A 21,031-nucleotide genomic window follows, 5' to 3' on the forward strand; every position below is an offset into this window, starting at 1 on the left:
CCATCTAAGGGCCCACTCCTGCAGAGCTCAGCCAAGCCAGACACCCATAGGTCTTTCCTGGGATCGAAGCATGCACTTGTGGAGGGAGCAAGGTGGCTCATGAGACTCACATGAGGAACCAGAGAGAAAGCTCCGCAGTTAAGAGCATGCAGTGCTCTTGCAGAGAACCCAAGTCTGGTTCCCAGTACCTATGTCAAAAGGCTCACAACCACCTGTAATTCCAGCTCAAGGGGAACCTACCGCCTTCTTCTGGCCTCCACAGGCACCTGCACTCAGACGCACATAACCACATACAGACACATACACACATAATTTAAAATACAATATTTTTTTAAATTGGGGGCTGGAGGGATGGCTCTGCGGTTAAGAGCATTTGCTGCTCTTGCGGAAGACTTCTCAGAACCCACATGGTAGCTCCCAACAATCCATAGCTCCTGTTCTAGGGGATCCAATGCCTTCTCCTGACCTCCCTGGGCACTAAGCTTGCACGTGTTGCCCAAACATATAGGCAAAACACTCATACATATAAAAATAAAATAAATATATTTCATTTTGTTTTTCAAGACAGGGTCTCTCTCTGTATACCCCTGACCATTCTACAACTCACTCTGTAGACCAGGCTGGCCTTGAACTCACAGAGATCCATCCGCCTCTGCCTCCTGAGTGCTGGGTTAATAAAAGATGTGCCATCATCTCCTGGTTAATATATTTTTTTTAAAAGAAGGACTCATGGCCGGGCAGTGGTGGCGCACGCCTTTAATCCCAGCACTCGGGAGGCAGAGGCAGGCGGATCTCTGTGAGTTCGAGACCAGCCTGGTCTACAAGAGCTAGTTCCAGGACAGGCTCCAAAGCCACAGAGAAACCCTGTCTCGAAAAACCAAAAAAAAAAAAAGAAGGACTCATGAAACGCAAGAATCAGAAAGCTCACAAGGCAGGCGTTCACTTAGAGGAGTGAACAGTTGCTGGGGAGAGCTGGGACTCTTCAAGCGGGACTGCCTGCCTGTTGCTTGAGGGGCTCCGGGCGGGCCTGTGCCTCCCGCTGTGCTAGCATTAAAAGGGCATGCCACTAAACCCAGTTCACAGTGTTCAACGTGCTCCTTTTCTGGCCAGACTACACACTTTTCAAGTCTTTCTACTCTGCTGTTTGCTACAGATCCCTATGGAAGCTGTCTAAACGCAGCCAGTGATAGCCACAGCACAGCCTGAATGCCATGTAGGCTTGGAATGCCCTCTGCCCACTCGCTTAGTCTGCCACTGCTGTCCCCAGTTTGCTTTCTACTCTTGTGATAAACACTGTGATCACGATCAGCTTGCCAGGAGGAAAGGGTTTTTTGACTTCCACATTCTGCTCTCCCTCCTTGACTGAGGGGAATCAGGGCAGGAATCTGGAGGCAGGAACTGAAGCAGAGGCCATGAAGAAGACAATGCTTAGTGACTTACTCAGCTGCTTTTTCCTTCCTTCTTTCTTTGTTTTCTTTTTTCCTTCCTTCCTTTTTCCTTCTCTTCTTTCTTCTTTCTTTCTTTCTTTTTATCTTTCTTTCTATCTTTCTTTCTTACTTTTTTTGGTTCTTCAAGACAGGATTTTTCTATGTAGCCCTTGCTGTTCTAGAACTCGCTCTGTAGACCAAGCTGGCTTTGAACTCACAGAAATCTGCCTGCCTCTTCCTCCCAGATACTAGGATTAAAGGTGTGCGCCACCATCACCCAGCTTCTTTCCTTCTCTTTCTTTTTTTATCTCTACAAACCAAATGAGAGATGCCAGGCAGTGGTGGCACACATCTTTAATCCTAGCACTCTGGAGGCAGAGGCAGGCAGATCTCTGCAAGTTCAAGGCCAGCGTAGTCTACAGTACAAGTTCCAGGACAGGCTCCAAAGGTACACAGAGAAACTCTGTCTTGAAAAAAAAAATCAAATGTGAGCCTTTATTTTTGCTCCTTCAGTAGCTTGTGAGAAATGGCAGTGAACTTGACAACAGGCCAGTGACCTAGACAACAGGCCTGGTGTCTTTGTGGAGAAACCAGAATTTCAACAGACCTGATGAATCTTTGCTCAGAGTGTAAGAGATGATGTCTTTGTGACCTCAAAGATATCAGGGTCAGCACCAGGCAAGGCTGCTTTTTTATACAGCCCAGGACCACCTACCTAGGGGAGGCACCACACACAGTTGTCCCGTCTACCCCTGCCCTGGCCACATCAATGCTCACACAGAGAGCATCCTCCAGGCCAATGTGGTGGAGGCATCTTCTCAATTGAAATTCCGTTTTCCCGGATGACCCTAGCTTGTGTCAAGCCTTAAATTCAGACTTTGTTCTAGTCTCATTTCTGTTGCCAAGATAAAACAACAACCCAAAGCCACTGAGGGGAGGAGAGGGTTTATTCAGCTAACGCCCCCAGATTCCAGTTCATTATTGCAGGGAAGTTAAGGAAGGAACTCAGTGCACCACACCCACAGTCAAAAGCAGAGAGAATAAATGCATGGACCCTTGCTTGTCAGCTTGTTCTCAGCTAATTTCTCTCTCTCTCTCTCTCTCTCTCTCTCTCCTCTCTCTCTCTCTCTCTCTCTCTCTCTCTCTCTCTGTGTGTGTGTGTGTGTGTGTGTGTGTGTGTGTGTGTGTGTCTTTCTTTCTTTCTTCTTTTTCCCCCTGAGACAAGATTTCTCCGTGTAACAGCCCTGGCTGTCCTGGCCTCAAACTCACAGATATCTGCTTGTCTCTGCCTCCCGAGTGCTGGGATTAAAGGCGCGCGCCACCACTGCCTGGCTTCCTTTCTTATATATTTCAGGACCCTCTGTCCAGGGAATGGTGCAGCCCACATCCAGGGCAGATCATCCCGCTTCAAATAACAGTAAAGACAAAACCCATAGACATACCACAACCAACCTCGTTTGAGACTCTTAAAATTATTTAGATTTAACTAGGCAGTGGTGACATATGCCTTTAATCCCAGCACTTGGGAGGCAGAGGCAAACGGATCTCTGTGAGTTCGAGACCAGCCTGGTCTACAAGAGCTAGTTCCAGGACAGGCTCCAAAACTACAGAGAAACCCCGTCTTGAAAAACAAACAAAAAATTGTTTAGATTTATTTAATTATCGTATGTGTATGAATGAATGTTCTGTCTGCATGTATGTATGTGCACCATGTGCATGCTGATGCCCTTCAAGGTCAAAAGAAAGCACTGGATCCCTGGAACTGGGGTTACAGATAGTTGGGAGCCACCATGTGGGTGCTAAGAATTGAACCCAGGACCTCTACAAGAGCAACAAGTGCTCTTAACCACAGATCCAAATCTCCATCCTCAAAGCTCTTTATCTATCTATCTATCTATCTATCTATCTATCTATCTATCTATCTACTGATTTTTTGAGACAGGGTTTCTCTGTGTATCCCTAGCTGACCTGGAACTCACTCTGTAGACTAGGCTGGCCTTAAAAACTTATTTATTTATTTATTTATTTATAAAAAGGACCGAGTTCACCTCCCACTTCTATCCAATTCCTCCTCCGTCTTTCTCACCACTCTTCCTTCCCAAATTCATGTGTTCTTTTTTTCCACCCCCCATTCAATGCTTCCTGTCTACTAGAGCACAGATGACCTCTCAGGGGCCCCATCATTGAAGAAATCTGACTGGCTCTCTGTCTCTAGTGCTGTCTATTTCTCTCTCTCTCTCTCTCTCTCTCTCTCTCTCTCTCTCTCTCTCTCTCTCTCTCTCTCTCTCTCTCTCCGTGTGTGTGTCTGTCTGTCTTTTCCTCTCCACCAGAAGCCATTGGTGGCCAGTGCCTCCTCAGCTAGGAATGTGTGTCATGGCCACCTCCTCTCTCCATGCTGGGATTTTGTTCAGCCAGATCTTGTGCAGGTCTTGTGCAGGCCTTTTGTGTGCTGTCGCACCCCTGTGAGTTCATGTGTGCAGCTCTCCTGTTGTGTCTGGAAGGCACCACCTCAGGCTCTTAGAGTCATCCCAACCCCTCTTCCGAAAAGATCCCTTAGGTGCTCTTCTCGAGTGGTCCAAGGTTGTGACAAATGGATAATTAAAAATTAACCAATTCTGGGTGGTAGTGAAACATTCCTTTAATTCCAGCACTGGGGAGTCAGAGGCAGGCGGATCTCTGTGAAACTGAAGCCAGCCTGGTCTACAGAGCGAGTTCCAGGACAGCCAGAGCTACACAGTGAAACCCTGTCTCAAAAAACAACAAAATAAAAATTAGCCATCATGACCTCCCACAAAGCCTCGGGACACAGAGAGAACGTGGCCAAGCTCTTCCTCAGAATGGAGCACAAGCAGGCTCTAGTTCAGCTCCCAAGTGAACATTTGTACCGGCATTCTGGTCCATGAGTGTCCTCCCTAGTCACCTGCTGACACAGGCCTACAGCACCATCTCCAAACCCCTCCCAGTTCATCCTCTAATACTCTTCCGAAGGCTTAAGAACCACATGCTCAGGCTTGCCCACAGCATTTCTCTGGTACCTAGTTCCCGTATTAGTTATTTATACATGCACTCACACAGAACTAGATAATAAATGCTGGAATGCTGGGGATTTGAACTCAGATCTTCGGGGTTCCCAGCAAGTTCATTTTTTATGGAGTAATTTTCCTAGACTGTCTGTCTCTTTCTAGTGTGGCCTTCAGCTTCTTGGACACAGTCCACACAACCACTCTGTTTTAACTGGTCATTTTCATGCCAGCACCATCGAGGCTGGCATTTAGCCACCAGCTAGGTACCCAGGCACTGCTGAGTCGGCACCTTCAGTGAGCCATCACGAGACAGAGTGTCTGTCTTCCTGTCTCCTCCTCTCTTCTCAGCATCTGGTCACTGTCATCAGCTGAGCTCACCACAGGCTGGCCTGAGGCAAGGATGGAAGCCCACGGGACCTGGCAGGAACATTAAGGAAAGGAAAGGAAGGGTTAGAGGTCATGTTGGTGAACAGGCATCTGTGTGGGCCATGGGGTCTCCATTCTGCTGGAGCCCTCTTGGGGAGTTGTGTGAAATGCTCTCCAAGTTCCCCACCAGAGGACGAGGACACTGAGGTGCCACATGATACCTCTCTGGGGCGGTGACAAGGGTGATGCTTCATAACAGTTGCCCTGGGGTCCGTGGGGGGTTCATAGAGGCCCTCCATCATGGCTGCCTTGCAGAGTAGAGAGGACTTCCCAGTCCTCCTTCCTGTGGAACTATGGGTATGGGAAAGGGGAGGCACCACTGTCGGGGTCTGGTGCCAGCCCAGCACACCACTCTCAGAGGACTAGACATCCTCATGGCAACTCCCATCCCCCAGCTTCTGGTCTCTCCAAGGAGCCTCCTCATCCCCTGGGGATTGAGGTCAGACTCGGAGAGGACTTCAGAGAAGGTAGGAGGAACAGGATGGGGCTCCCAGGCTCAAGGCACATCAGTCCTCAGATCATCTCCAAGGTGCCTCACGCATTGTCCTGGCCCCACTTCCCTCCTGTCCCCTTCCCTGCTCTTTTCTCCATTCCCTCTGTGCCCCCTGTGGGATGGGGGGTGGGGGTGGAAAATGACAGATGGGAATGGAAGTTGGAGTCAGAAGAGGACGGACCTCTCAGGCAGAGCGATGAGACTCAGAAAGGAAAGAGAGGCTGAGACCGTGTGTGTGGAGGTACAGGGCTAGGTGGTCACAGGGGCACAGAGAAGAGGGAGGAAGAGGAGGGAAGAGGAAGAGGAGGGAAGAAGAGGGGGGAGAGAAAGGAGGACATTGAGCCATGAGACCAAGGGAGTCTCAGCTGGCAGAGGGAGGAGACTAAGAAGGGGGGCCAGGGGAAAATAGAGTTGAAAGGGGTGGGGGTGGGGATGGGCGCCTGGGGCCGACAGCCGCAGCCTCCTGCCCCCCTTCCCCGGGGGTCAAGCAGTGTTCCCTGGGACTGCACAGCCATGGCTAATGGAATGATTGCTTGGTGGGGCGGGAGGGGAGGCCAGCAGGCTGCAGGTGACAAACGAGCTGCCCCAGTCACCACTGCTGTGATGGATGGCCAGGTCTGTACCAAGGAGGGCTCCTGAGATAAATGGTTCCTTCTGCTGCAGCCAGGCCAGGCCGGGAGGACATGGAGTGTGGAAAGAATCAGAGAGGCAGATGGCAGATCTCGGAGACAGAGGGAGAAACACACACAGGGAGAGATAGAGACAGAGGGGGGAGGAGAGAGAGAGAGAGAGAGAGAGAGAGAGAGAGAGAGAGAGAGAGAGAGAGGGAGAGAGAGAGCTAGGATCCCCCAGGATCCTTGCCGATTGTGGTTGCTCCATAGTCGCAGCCCAGGTGGGGGAGGCTGAGCTGGGAAGATCTGCGAAGTCCCAGGACTGGCAATGGGTGTAACGTGTGGGACTTCCCCGGGTGAAGTGGAATCACACAGTCCCAAGCAGAGGCCAGCACGGATCGCGAGCTCCATCCAGATGCGAGCTCACCATCCAGACAGCACTCTCCCAGAGGGGACAGCAGCCACACAACACTGGCTGCTAGCAGATGAGCCTGGCCCAGAGACAGGGTCTCAGCCTCATGGTAGGGAGGCAGCCGCATTAAGTTGGCTAGAGCTCAGGGGAGGACAGGTGTGCATGTGTGTGTTTGCACACGTGCGTGTTAGACAGACTGGGGGCGTGTGAGCGTTCTTCCCGCAGCCACCCACCCACCCACCCACCTGTCTCCCATCAATTTATCACCCAGACACCCTCATTCTTTCTTTTCTCAACATCTAGTCCCTTTCATTAATTAAAAAGATTTATGCCCATGAGCCCCAGCCGCTGCTTTTTGCTCAGAGCTGAGAGATCCCTCTGTATGCAGAGTAATAGCAGCCGGCTCTGGTGTTTCTGTGGGCACACACCCTCTTATTTCCGTCACCCACCCACCCCCCCCCCTGCCGTTTTCTGTCCACTCCTTCCCTCCCTCCAACTTGGACTGAGTGAGGCTGCACCTTGGCTCAGGCTCAGCTTCTGAACCAGGCATAGCAATGCATGCTGGTCATCCCAGCATTTGGGAAGCTGAGGCGGGAGGATCACGGCTTTGAGGACAGCTTGAACTCCAAAGACCTTGTCTCAAATGTGGTATTTCCTGCTTGTGACCTCAAAGAGTCTGAGGCCAGAGGATTATGCCTCAAGGTCATCCTCCACTGTGTCGAGCTAAAGGTTAGTCTTTGTGACATCCTATCATCATCGTCCCCACCCATGAGGACAAAAGTGATTCCACCAAGACACAGATCACGGCTGTGGCCCGGTGAATCCCCACTAAGAATAGTGGGGGAGGGGAGCGTCGTGGCCAGAGCAGAGCAGAGCAATTAAATATTTACACATTTAATTGAAAGTTATTTAGTTTTCTACCCACCATACCTATGTCAGGGGTGGGTATGTTTGACCAGACCTCTTACCCCAGTCACAACCTTAAAAGGCCAAAGTGGGGAGAGCTGAAGGGGGGACCCCATTGGTTGTGAAAAGCCCACACTCAGGCAAGGTCCCCTGAAACTGGAAGCCCTGGCTTGTTGAAAGAAAAAGAAAAAGGCACGTTTGAGGACGGTCTGAACTCCAGAACATAGGCATTCATCAGGGCCTGTGGGTGTCTGGGGTGACAGAGAGCAGTCAGGAGAGGGAAGAGCGGACTCTGGGAGGCTAAAAAGAACCGGAGACCAGTCCCTGTTGGTCCTCCCTCCACAGCCTGCCATCCTCTCTCCATTCCAGTTCCCCTATCCCTCATCATACCATCCCTCGAGCCTCAGGCCCACCCCACCTGTCACCCTGGCCCTGCTTTTGTTTTATTTCCAGCAGAGAAGATGAAGGAGTGCCTGGGCTGTTTATGGGAGTCGTAAACCATACCCTCCAGTCAGCCCAGCAGGGCTCGCACCACCTACTGTGAGGGAAGAGGCTCGCCTCTACTCTCTGGGCCATCTCTCTCTGGGATTCGGTCCCCACGTCTCCAAGTATCTGTCTCTTTTTTCAGGTTCCCGCCTCCCTTTCTTCCCTTTCCTCCTCTTCCTCCTCCCAACCCCCATCCTCCTCTTTCTGAACTCTGGTTTTGGAGAAAGAATCTTCTTACATAGCCAGCCTATATCCAGCCTGTGAGCCTCCTGCCACACAGCCCTGGCACGATTACTTTTTGTCACTGGAACACCACTCCAAAGCTGGTCTTGCAGTTCAGATAGCAGCTCATTAGTGGCCAGACCCACGATTTACACCCCACCATACACAACACACACCCAGGCTGAGAGGTCCTACCCATTCCCTGAGAGCAGCAGCTGAAGGGGCTTCACTTAGGATAAGGACCTTCCTGAGGGCAGGGTTCAGAAGGACGGCAACACTTGTCCCTGAGGGGTGCTCCACAAACCCAGTTCTTTGCCACTTCGGGGCACAGAGACACACACTGGTGCCTCGGCCGACAGCACCCTATTAGCCCCAGGGGAGGCAAGGGACTGAACCAGAGCAAAAAGACAAGCTAAAATCTAAGTTTAGTTCTTTCCTGAACCTCATTTACTCGAATCCTGTCTCACAGACGGGAGACAGACCAAGGATGACAAGGGAGGAGGGGCAGAAAGCTACAGCAGACCCCTGGCGGCCAGGCAGGGAGAGAGCAAGGAGGAGCAGAGAGGACCAAGGGGAAGGGAGGGTGGGGACCCGGGGAAGCTCCAGACGCAGGACCCCGCGAGTCTGACATACAAAGGCCACGGCCAAGGTGGGTTGGGGGAGGCCTGGAACCCAAAAGAGGGAGAGAAGAGAGGGGACAGCACAGGGGAAGAAAAGGGGGGGGGGCAGGGGAGGAGAGGTAGGAGGGAACTCAAAGGAGAAGGGAGGGACAAGACAGGGGAGGGGACGCTCGGGAGGAGGCCCAGCTCTGGCGGACAGCGGGTTAAGCGTCTCCGCGTGAACTTCCGGATGTGACACAGGCCCGGCCCGCGCGAGCGGAGGAGCCGCCGCCGTCCTCGGCCGCGATCAGCGGGTCTCGGCCGCTCGGAGACCCCGGTACCCGGCGGGGACCTCGGGGACCTCCGGCCGCGATGAGCCCCCGGCCGTGACCGCCCGAGTCCAGAACAGGCGGCGCCGGCCCATGGCCCGGAGGGTAGGTGGCCGCGCCCGTCCTGCCCCCAAGCCCCTCTCTACCTCTAAATGTCCCTTTTTGCCCCCTCAGAGTCTCTTCTGCCCCTCCTTCTATTCCTCTCTGTTGCTCTCTCCTCCTTCCCCCCGTCACCGACCCCCCACCCCGACTCTCTGTTTCTTGGGTCTTCTCCATCCATCCTTTTCCCTCTGCCTTCCCCCAGGCTTCCGTTGTCTCCGACCCACCCTAGGGTTAGGGGTGGGACATCTTACTGGGCTACTAGACATGGGGCTCTCCTTTGGTCCTAGAAAGAGGAGAGACTGGAGCCCGGAGGGCAGGGAGGGTTGGAGACGGACCTGGCAGGAGGTGAGGACCCCATCTTCTGGGTTCTTGATGAGCAACAGGGAGCAGGTGAATTCACTTCAGGGTGCTAGAGAAGTTCACCAGGAAGCAAAAGAAGAGTGAGGGCCACACAGGTGGTCCAGTGCCCCCCGGGTTGGTTGGAGCACACAGGACCTCGTACAAGCGAGCCTTTTGCCTCTTGGAGCCACGGTCTCTCCACGACTAAGGACAATCTTTGACCTGGAGATCAAAGGTCCTGCTGCCCAACTGGTGATTCTGTGACAAGAGAACCCAGAATTCTAGCCCCCATACTCTTACTTATTTCTGGTTGGAACTGTTTTGCATGGTGGAATGGGGTTACCCTTCCCCCAAATGTATTTATTGACTCTCGTCAGACTGTGCTAACTGTCTTCCATTTCCTATTCACTCAATTTCTACTTGGTGTGTGTGTGTGTGTGTGTCTGTCTGTCTGTCTGTCTGTCTGTCTGTGTGTATAGGGTTATTTCTGGCAATTGGGGGTGTGGTGCTCTAAGCCTGCATGCTGTGGAGGACATACCCTATAGCATATATGTGCACGTATGTCACATGAGGTGTACCAACTGTGTGTGCATATGGGTATGGTAGATTTACATGTTGGTTGTGATAAGTTGTCAAGACATTCTGAGGTGTGTAGTTAGCTGTGTGGTGACTCACATCTGTAATCTCAGCACTCCAAAGGCTAAAACAGGAGGATTGCTCTGAGTTCTAGGCCAGCATGGGCTACAAAGTAAGACACTATCTCAAAAACAAACAAGGCTGGGAGAGCATTGGCCTAGACTCCCTCAGTGAGGGGCTGAGAGGGTGATTCAGTGTAGAGCCCCTGCCTAGAATCCCCCAGCGAGGGGCTGGGGCATGGCTCAGTGGTAGAGCCCCTGCCTAGAATCCCCCTGTGAGGGTTTGGGGGAGTGGCTCAGTGGTAGAACCCCTGCCTAGAATCCCCCAGTGAGGGGCTGGGATGTGACTCAGTGGTAGAGCCCCTGCCTAGAATCCCCCTGTGAGGGTTTGGGGGAGTGGCTCAGTGGTAGAACCCCTGCCTAGAATCCCCCAGTGAGGGGCTGGGATGTGACTCAGTGGTAGAGCCCCTGCCTAGAAGCCCCCCTGGGATGTGGCTCAGTGGTAGAGCCCCTGCCTAGAATCCCCCAGTGAGGGGCTGGGGGTGTGGCTCAGTGGTAGAGCCCCTGCCTAGAATCCCCCAGTGAGGGGCTGGGGGTGTGGGTCAGTGGTAGAGCCCCTGCCTAGAATCCCCCAGTGAGGGGATGGGGTGTGGGTCAGTGGTAGAGCCCCTGCCTAGAATCCCCCAGTGAGGGGTTGGGGTGTGGCTCAGTGGTAGAGCCCCTGCCTAGAATCCCCCAGTGAGGGGCTGGGGGTGTGGCTCAGTGGTAGAGCCCCTGCCTAGGATGCAGCAGGCAATGGAGCCCAGTACTCCATAAATAAAAGAGTACTGTCACATTTGTGAAATGACCAGGAAAAGGCTGTACATATGCAGGTAAATTTTGTGAATTTTCTGTGTTGTGCCTCCTGTCAGGCCCTGCCCTCCCCTCCATGCTCTCCCTCCCTGGCTGGCTCCCCCCACAGCTCTGGCTCTACATCTCTTAGCCCTCTTCTCTCCCCGGGTTACCAGCCATCAGTTCCCTCCTAGACATCTCTTGACCTGGGTGCTTTCTTTTGGGTCCTGAGTGGATTCTCATACCCACTTGGACAGTTCTGTGAGACACTTGGAACTTAAGAGGACAGCAGCTGGGATCCTCGGAGACCCGAGTGCATCTTGTGTGGTCTTGGGTAAGGAGACTGAGCCCTGAGGATGCGGACCCCCAGTTTGTTCCTTCTCCCGTAGTATGATGAGCTGCGCCACTACCCCGGCATTTCAGAGCACACCCTGGCCAGCTTCTCAGAGGCAGCACCTTCAGTACCCCGAGCCCCTGGGCCCTATGGCCCACACCGACCTCCCCAGCCCCAAGCCCCAGGCTTGGACAGCGACAGCTTGAAGAGAGAGAAGGATGACATCTATGGGTGAGTGAGTCTAGGGACCTAGGGACTCGGCAGGGGCTGCTCAGTGTCCTTTCTGTCTCTTGGGGTCTGTTTCTCTCTTTGTGTCTATTTCCGAGCACTCCATACTTCCCCCACGCATGCTCACTTTCCTGCCCCCCCAGACACCCCCTCTTCCCTCTCTTGGCCCTGGTCTTTGAGAAGTGCGAACTGGCCACATGCTCGCCCCGCGATGGGGCCTCGGCTGGACTGGGCTCATCCCCAGGTGGCGACGTCTGCTCCTCCGATTCCTTCAATGAGGACATTGCTGCCTTTGCTAAGCAGGTGGGCAGCCCCAGAATGAGGCACCAGGGGAGGCAGTAGGAAAGGAAGGGCGGGCGGGAGGCAGACCGCCTTGCCTGGCCTCTTTTCTCCCTCCCAGATCCGCTCCGAGAGGCCGCTGTTCTCTTCCAACCCGGAGCTGGACAACCTGGTGAGTCCCAGAACTTCCTGCGCACACCGCACGCCCCCGCACACTCCGCGCCCCCACCCCCACCCCGCGCGTGCCCTCAGTAGCCAGTCCTCCATTCCTCGTCCTTCCCTGCCTGTATGTTCCTGGGGTTGACTGAGGGGAGAGGACAGGAAACCACTGACCCACGTTCCCAAACACAGGAGTGTGAGAACTTCCGGTGGTTAGAACTTGAATCCTGGCTCTTCAACTCTAGATCCATGAACCAGGGAGCCAGGACAAGTGGTGGTGCTACCTCCCGATGCATCTATCCGTAAAGTGCAGGGGAGAAACAGGAGAAAGAGAGCTAGTGAGAAATACACTTTCTTGGCACCCCAGTACATCCTTGGGCAAAGAACTCTAGGAAATGTAGTTCACAAGGTGGAGGTGAGAACAGAGCAGAGGGCTGGCCAGCTCCGGTAGTGATGGACTCTCTCCCTGTCGCTTCTCTTTCTGTCTCAGCCATCAGCCAAACTCTTCCAAATATTGAGACTTTTTCTCCTTTGGCATAGTTGGTGCTCTCTGTGCCTCTGTCCTTATCTTTTTTTTTTTTTTTTTTTTTTTTTTTTTTTTTTGCTGTTGTCTCAAAGATTTTTTTTGAGACAGTGTCTCACCTATTGATCAGGAACCCACTATGTAGCTCAGACTTGCCTTGTCCTTGTGCCTTGTTGGCAATTTTCCTGCCTCAGCCCCTCCAGACGCTGGGATCCCATGTGTGTGCCTCCACACCTAGCTGCTCTTCTTTCTTCCTCCTCTGTTTGCAGATGGTCCAGGCCATCCAAGTACTCCGGTTCCACCTGCTGGAGCTGGAGAAGGTGAGGGTGTCTCACTTGCACCTGCCTTACCCCTTTCCCTGCTAACCCCCTCCCCCTACTCCCCACTGGAGTGTAAGCAGAATGCTCCCTCACACTGCTCACCCCAGCCCTAGCTCCCCCGGGTGGCCCCCCCAGTACCCCGCTGCCCTCCCAGGTCCACGACCTGTGCGACAACTTCTGTCATCGCTACATCACCTGCCTCAAGGGGAAGATGCCCATAGACCTGGTGATCGAGGATCGGGATGGTGGCTGCAGGGAGGACCTTGAGGACTACGCGGCCTCCTGCCCCAGTCTGCCAGACCAGGTGGGCATCAACACAGGTCACCAGACACTTCCTGGCAACCACAGGTGGGCATGGACACAGCAGGAAGGCACGTTTCATACCAGAACACCTCGGTAGTGTCTGCCGTGGAGTGTGCATTGCACTCACACTCCCATGTCACAACAACACACAGGCACTTCCTATACAACCAGCTTAAGTTAGGCACAGACAGTCCTACTCAACAGCCATAATGAGTACCACCTCCTGAATCAAGCCCCAACCACGAGACAGTAGCACAGACCCGACAGTCATTCGCACATCGCCATTCTCTGGGTAACCACTACACACACTGCCACACGGCTAATTATGATGGAGCCACCCAAACAGCTCTAGGCACCGCTGCACAAACTCAGATCTGCTCACACTTGGACACAGACTGATCAAAAAGTCCTTCTGCACACTTAACAATCGGGGCCTGCAGGCATGTGCACACATGCCATGTTGCCCAGGAGCCAACCACATGGCCTCATATTTGTCTGTGTAGACTTTAAAATATAGGTAAATAAAGTGCCATTGGCTCAGAACACCAGACAACAGTTACATACGTAGCAGCTGTCTGGATCCCAAGACACCTCAACTGGAGAAAGTCATGTGACGGCCATACCCACATGCTCTCAACACATCCAGCAATGGCACAACTCCAGAGCCTGGGGTACACCCACACACTACCACACAGGAGAGTCTCGCGAACCCTTGGTTGGAGCTAGAGAAACGGTTCAATAAGTAAAGTACTTACAGTGCAAGCCTAGGGACTTGGGTCTGGATCCAGAGCACCACGAGGATGCTGGGTGAGTCTGATAGCCTGACTCACAATCCCAGCACCTGGAAGGCAGAGACAGGTACACGGAGCAAACTAACAGACTAAAATAGCTGGATGGGTGAGCGCTGGGTTTATCAAGAGACCCTGTCTCAGTACATAAAGTAGAGAGAATTTAAGCAAGACTCCAGACCTTCAACACACATGTGCACACATGCAGATATGTATATAAGTGCACACATGCACACACATACAGCCTCTTTGGCCCCAGACTTGCCACATGAATGTGCTCAGGGAAACTTGCATGAGAGGACTGGGTATCCCTCCCAGGGAGATCCCTGCTGAGACTTTTACACAGCCTCCATATGCTTGAAGGACAGGTCTTTCTCACACACACACGCACAGATGTCCCCACAGAGTCACACACACACACACACACACACACACACAGATGTCCCCACAGAGTCTCTCACACACACACACATACACAGATGTCCCCACAGAGTCACACACACACATACACATAGAGAGAGATGTCCCTACTGAGTCACACACGTACGCACATATCCATACTAGCCACACCCACAGCCTGGAAGGCAATCCAGTGCCGGTGAGAAGGCTCAGCGAGCAATGCCCCTTATGGTGGAGGGAAAGAATGAACCCCTTCTAGTTGCCTCTGACTTCCACACACATGCTATGGCACACTCATGCCCATACACACTAAATACACAGACGAATGTATTTTTAAAAACAGACAGCACAACTCTCAAATTGTGTCACAAACTAGAGGGAAAAAAAGGCTGTAATCACCACAATCAGTTTCGGTCATATGAGCCTGATACTGGCCACCGCAGTTACCCTGACAGTACCCACACACAGTGACACCCTGTCTGTTGGCAGTGCTGCCACCTGGGAAGTCTGGAGGAACAACACTCACACTCAGGGAGATTATGTTCCGTTGTATGAGATTCGAAAGTTTCAGGACAAAGCATGGCAGGGTGGCATAGGCCTGTAAGTCCGGAATCCTGAGGACTGGGGCAGGAGCAGCACTGTGGGCTTGAGGCCATCTTGAACTACACAGGAGTTTTCAGGCCAGATTGATCTACAGACTGACACCATCATAAAGAAAAAAAAGGCCTACAAAAATAGTACCTGTACCCCCTTATATGAAGTTCTGAAAGCAAACTGGGGGCATGGTTCAGAAATAGAGCCCCTGCCTAGAATCCCCCAGTGAGGGGCTGGGGTGTGGCTCAGTGGTAGAGCCCCTGGCTAGAATCCCCAGTGAGGGGCTGGGGTGTGGCTCAGTGGTAGAGCCCCTGCCTAGAATCCCCCTGTGAGGGGCTGGGGTGTGGCTCAGTGGTAGAGCCCCTGGCTAGAATCCCCAGTGAGGGGCTGGGGTGTGGCTCAGTGGTAGAGCCCCTGCCTAGGATGCAGGATACTTTGTGATCTGTTCCCAGCACTGACCAAAACACAACACATTTGGAAACAAGAATTTTTCTTCACAAGTTTAGTGCAAATTCCTTGGCAAAAAAAAAAAAAAAAAAAAAAAAAAAAAAAAAAAAAAAAAAAAAAAAAAAAAAAATTCAACCTGAACTAATGAGCAGCTATTTATAGCCTGTATTTTTCCACTTAGTTAATATTCATGTGATTTGCCGGGCATGTTAATGGGGTTGGTGCTAAGGCAGAACCCTGCTCCTGCTGGGGGTGAGAAGGAAACTCACTCCCCCAGTATCCTGGCTTAGAATGAGAAAGATTTTGCTTGTTTGTTTTGTTCACTTCATTCATTGATCTTTTGAGGCAGAGTTCGACCCTGTAAGCCAGGCTGCCTTGGGATTCACGGCAATCCTACCTCAGCCCTCTGAACACTGGGTCTAATGGGCATCACCATGTCTGGCTTTCAGTGTGAGGTCTGAAATCTCAAGTATCTCTGATCTCGAGGGTATCAGACGTGGGTGTACTGTAGATTGTGCTAGCCTACCCGACAATCATGGTACACCTTTACACAAGTGAGCTCATTGCACACTTCTTGCACCAATGACAGGGCTGCTATTGTCTTCTATCTCCCAGCTGAAAATGGCACAGAAAGACGAAGTGACTCACCTTAGATCACAGTCAGGAAGGGACAGGTGTGACCTACAGGGACTGGCCTCCCTGGGCTTTCTCACTGACATCCTGTTCTTGTTTCCCAGAATAATACATGGATCAGAGACCATGAAGACAGTGGGTCTGTACATTTGGGGACCCCAGGTCCATCCAGTGGAGGCCTGGCCTCCCAGAGTGGGGACAACTCAAGTGACCAAGGTGAGGAATTTAGGAGTCTAAGACAGAGGAAGTTTGGGAGTGTCTCTGAGGATTAAGGTTAGACTTCCTATAGGACTTCCAGGGGAACGGCTGCAGCCTGGTGTCTTGGGTGGGGGTATCGCAGTCCTCTGTTGCTTCCCACCATCAGCTAGGCACATCTCCCTCCCCAGGAGATGGGCTGGACACAAGCGTGGCCTCTCCAAGTTCTGCAGGCGAGGATGAGGAGCTGGACCTGGAACGTCGACGAAATAAGAAGAGGGGAATCTTCCCCAAAGTGGCCACCAACATCATGAGGGCCTGGCTGTTCCAGCATCTCTCGGTGAGAGCCTTCAGACTGGGTGGAAGCAGGCATGGAGAGAAGGAAGTCACTTTCCCAGAAGCTAAGCCCCAACCAAGCGCCACCTAGAGATGAACCTTCCCAGCAGTCCCTCCTCGCCATCCATCTACGCAACTACCCGTCAATCATCTACCCATCACCCACCGCAGGATACTCCATGGAGAATGTCCTGTTGCTGAGGTCACTCAGCCAGACACAGGTTCAAGTGCAAGCAGTCTAGCCTTAACTCCATCCACCATACTGCCTTGTGGATGGAGACCAATAAGCAGACAGGGAGAGGCTAAAAACAGATATGGGGAGGGCCTGGTGGGAGGAAGGTAGTGATGGGATGGTCTGAGGACAGAAGAAGAGGGACAGAGAAAAATGGAAACTTAGAACCTGAAATGATGGCTCAGTCTGCAAGCCCAGCACTCAGGAGGCTGAGGCAGGAGGATTCTGAGTTTGAAGACAACCCAGGCTAGGTAGGATTCCTCCCTATTCAAACCACACAAGAGCTTATCTGGTGAGCTCAGCGGATAAAGATACTGCAGAGCCTAAGTTTGGTCCCTGAAACGCATTTGGTGAAAGGAGAGGACTGGCTCCCACAGTTGTCCTCTGATCCCCACATGCATGTACACACACACACAGAATGAGAATATAATTGCAATTTTAAAGGGGGGTATTGAGCTGTAGTTAAACTGGGTGGGTTGCTGGCCTAGAATGAGGAAGTCTTGGATTCCACCCAGTGCTGCATTACAGGATGTGGGGAGCCACACCTGTAACCCCAGCACTTGGGAGACGAGGTCGTCCTCAGCAATAAGGTGAGTTTGAGGCCAGCCAGGGCTACAGAAAAAACCCGAGGGTGGAAGGTACCGCTGAGAATATGTAGTAGAAGGGAGAAGACGAGGAGGGACTGGGTGGGTGGGACTGTTTGCCACCTCTGCCTGTGATGGCTGTGAAAGGTGGGGATGGGAATAAATCACCAAGACTTGGTTGGGGCTTGGCCTCCTTGACCAGGGAGGGAGAGTGGCTCTCCTACCCTCCTCCTGCCTTGGGGACCAGATGCATCAAGGCTAGACCTTAGGGAGCAGACAGCAGTGGGGCAGGCAGAATGACTCTTGTTGGTGGCTGCAGCACCCGTACCCCTCAGAAGAGCAAAAGAAGCAGCTGGCCCAGGACACGGGGCTCACCATTCTGCAGGTGAACAACTGGTGAGTGGTTGGGCGGGGAGCTGTCCGTGGTTCTGAAACTCCATTTCCCACGCCTTGAGCTTCACAGCCCAGATGTGGATTGCTTCTGCTGTCCCTTCTTCTGGTGACTATCTGACACCATGGATACTTACTCACATTTTTTTCTTGCCCCTGACACTTCCCAGGTTTATTAATGCCCGGAGACGGATTGTGCAACCCATGATTGACCAGTCCAACCGCACAGGTACACCAAAGGGCGGGAAGTTCATCCAGTCCCAGGTGGGACCAGACCTATTGTGCCTCAGTCTGTGCTCTAACATCTTTGAAGGCTTCCTGAAATGCATCTTGTACCCTTGGTCCCCTCTTGGCACTTCTGTAATTCCGCTTGAGCCCCAAATCCTTTCTCTAGACTCCTGGGGCTCTTTTCTCTAAGTATTGACAACTTTTTATTTTATTTCTGAGACTGGGTCTCATTGTGGAACTCTAGCTGGCCTGGAACTCACTCTTAGACCAGGCCAACCTTAAATGCACAAATATCTGCCTGCTTCTGCCTATCAAATGCTGGGGTTAAAGGCGTTTATCTTCTCATCCAGCTCCAACCCTATTCTTGTGACTCCCAGGGGGTCTATCTCATTGAAACTCTCTCTGAAGGGCCCCTGGGCCTCTGCCTGTACCTCAGCCCACTCTGAGGAGCTTCCAGACTTCAGCCTCAGCCCCTTTCACAGGACTCCTGAAACTTTGTCTTCATGCCAACACTCCTGTGGGCCTCCTGGGGTTCACCATATACCCCATCCCCTCTCCTAGGGCAGGGTGCATCCTTCAACCCTGAGGGCCAGCCCATGACAGGCTACACAGAGACCCAGCCACAAGTGACAGTTAGGACACCAGGTAAGTTCCCTATCTATGCTAAATCACTCCTCTGTACCAGGCTCCACCTCTCACAACACACCTGCTAGACCCAGCTCTTGAATAACTCATGGCTCACCTGTACACAGGGCACAGAAGATAACACCATAGGCCTGCTCCAGTTCCTCCAGGCTCAACCGAATCCGAGACTAGTTTTTCTTAAAAGGCCAGCACTATCACCAACCTCCTCTTCCTCTCCTCTTCTTCCTTCTTTTCCTCCTCCTCCACTTCCTCCTGTTCCTCTGCTCCCTCCTCCTCTTCCTTATTCCTCTCCACCTCCCTTCTTCCTCCTCCACCTCCTCCTCCTCTCCCACTTCCTTTCTTCCTCCTCCACCTCCTCCTCCTCTCCCACTTCTTTTCTTCCTACTCCACCTCCTCTTCCTTCTCCTTCTCTGTTTTTTCGAGACAGGGTTCCTCTGTGTAGCACTGGCTGTCCTAGAACTCGCTCTATAGACCAGGGTAGGCTCAAACTCACAGAGATAGCCTGACTATGCCTCCCAAATGCTGGGAATAAAGCCATGTGCCCCTACCACCTGACTCAGAACCTTCTTAAACACTTAACTTATCTGATCCTGGTGACAGACCCTGGGTAACAGAAGGGGAGAGGAGGTCTTAGGGCATCTGTGGGCGGAAAGGCTCACTGACCCTCTCTTTGCTTTTCAGGATCAATGGGGATGAACCTGAACTTAGAAGGAGAGTGGCATTACCTATAGAGGTTGGGGTCAAAAGGAGGGTGAGTGTCCAAAGTCTAGAGATTGGCAGTCAAACTTTAACAAACTGTATTAAACTCCAGCAGTGGACCCAACTAGAGCAGTACCAGTCTGGGTCCCTGAAATGAGAATTTTCCAAGCTTGGTGGAAAGATGCTCCATCCATCTCACCATCTACCCATTCCTCATCCACCTATTCACTCACCTGTCTGCCCATCCATCCGTCCATCCATCCACTCATCCAGGACCCATCTACCCATCTACTCACTCACCTAGCATAAGGACCGATACAGGACCTCCTGACTTGGCCTATCTTCCCTCCCACAGGCCTCAGCCTCTGGACTGTGACCACCAGCCTTGTATTAATCGGTTCCTGCTGGTCCTTGGCTTCAGGACTTTGCCTCCAAAGCTCCCATTCCCATTCAATGCCTACCTCCCTGGGGCCCCCAGAGGCTTGGGGACCCAAGAGCCCACTTGAGGGCCTCTCAAGGTCAAAGACAAAACCTCCAGGTCCTACACCCTTCTGTCCTTCTCTTTGCCCAGGACCTGAGCTGAGAACTGGGCCAGGGTCTGCAGAAGATGGTGCCTGGGGCCCCAATCTAGGACAGAGAAGGATTTGGGGTTTGGCAAGGGTGGTCACGGAAAGAGGGTCACCTGCATCCAAAGTTTAGGAGAGTTTCTTCCATCCTCCTGCCCTCTGCCTCCCCACCTCCCTTCTCTGACATTCTTCTACTTTTCTTTTTTTAATGATAAAGTCTTAAAAAATCTAAATCAAAATTCTCATTTGTCCTCTAAGATTTCAAGTCACTGGTAATTTGAAACTGAAGAATCACAAACACTAACAGTCACTGGCCATCTTTCTCTCGATCCCTGCTCTGAAACACCACACGCATCAGTTAGATGCTGCTGTGTAACAAACTGCCCCCAAATTCTGTGGCTCAAAGTATTTACTCTTGTTGGGGTCTTCATGCTTCTGTGTGTCTTCTTATACAAGGCACAGCTAGACTTTAAAAGTGGTCACAGGGGTCAGCAAAATAGCTCATTGGATAAAGATGTTTGCAGTTAAGCCTGGTGGGAGGAAAGAACATACTCTTCCCAGTTGCTCCCCAACACACACACACACACACACACACACACACACACACACACACACACACGGCTTCTTGTAGAAAGGAGCATAAAGGCCAGAACTGCTGAGAAGATTCAGGGGGTTAAAGTCCCCATCACCTGACCACCAAGTCTGAAGACACAACAGTTTCAATACACAAGATCCACATAGTGGAAAGAGAGGATCGGCTTTTGAAAGCAGCCCTAACTTCCACATGCTTTCCATGACACCGATGAGGGCTCTCCCAGTGAAATAAAGGCCAAAGAGGTTCTCAAAAGGAAGCATACAAACCTTAGAAACATTTCGAGTCTCTGCATGGCTGGCAGACTCGAGACTTCAAAGCCCAGCACCACAGTCACACTCCTTCTTCCACACCGCCTGGTAGTGAAACTCCCTACGTGCTAAGCATTCACACACGAGAGTCTGTGGGTCCACACCTGTTTAAACCACCACAGTGAGGGGTTGTAAAGATGGTGCAGCAGTTTAGAGCACTGGCTGCTCTTACAGAAGACCCAGGTTCCATTCCCAATACCAACATAGTGCCTCACAGCTGCCTGTAATTCCAGTTCCAAGGAATTTAACATCTTCCCCATTTTTACTTCAGTGGTCACTGCATACACATGGTTCATGAACATACATGGAGGCAAAAACAATCATTTATATTAAAAACAATTGGTGAATACAGGCTGGAAGTGGGTCTGAGCTGTAACCCTCTGGCATGCCCTTGGTGACCTGCCA

The 21,031-nt window shown here is 52.1% G+C and overlaps 1 protein-coding gene across 2 annotated transcripts; it reads left to right on the forward strand.

Moving 5' to 3' along the window:
• Positions 1-8,605: 8,605 nt before the first annotated feature.
• On the forward strand, positions 8,606-19,886 carry Meis3 (Meis homeobox 3). Of its 2 annotated transcripts, none has more exons than XM_038339163.1 (14): positions 8,606-8,655; positions 8,867-9,039; positions 11,231-11,406; positions 11,547-11,706; positions 11,804-11,854; positions 12,634-12,684; positions 12,839-12,988; positions 15,953-16,064; positions 16,235-16,383; positions 17,515-17,591; positions 17,756-17,814; positions 18,375-18,458; positions 19,140-19,209; positions 19,513-19,886. In XM_038339163.1, the coding sequence occupies exons 2-13, from the start codon at positions 9,028-9,030 to the stop codon at positions 19,187-19,189; spliced, it is 1,131 nt and encodes a 376-aa protein (XP_038195091.1). In that variant the 5' UTR covers positions 8,606-8,655; positions 8,867-9,027; the 3' UTR covers positions 19,190-19,209; positions 19,513-19,886. The 2 variants fall into 2 exon arrangements, with proteins under 2 accessions (XP_038195091.1, XP_038195092.1); XM_038339164.1 differs by having other exon boundaries at positions 12,890-12,988.
• The last annotated feature ends 1,145 nt before the right edge of the window (positions 19,887-21,031 follow it).

This window comes from Arvicola amphibius, chromosome 8 (genome assembly GCF_903992535.2).
Source record: "Arvicola amphibius chromosome 8, mArvAmp1.2, whole genome shotgun sequence".
Lineage (NCBI taxonomy): Eukaryota > Metazoa > Chordata > Mammalia > Rodentia > Cricetidae > Arvicola > Arvicola amphibius.

Bases quoted from the DNA above. Each gene is read 5' to 3' on its own strand.
- Meis3 (XM_038339163.1), top strand. The intron at 12,989-15,952 runs GTGGGCATCAAC...CTTGTTTCCCAG, and splicing joins GCCCCAGTCTGCCAGACCAG to AATAATACATGGATCAGAGA. The intron at 16,065-16,234 runs GTGAGGAATTTA...CTCCCTCCCCAG, and splicing joins GGACAACTCAAGTGACCAAG to GAGATGGGCTGGACACAAGC.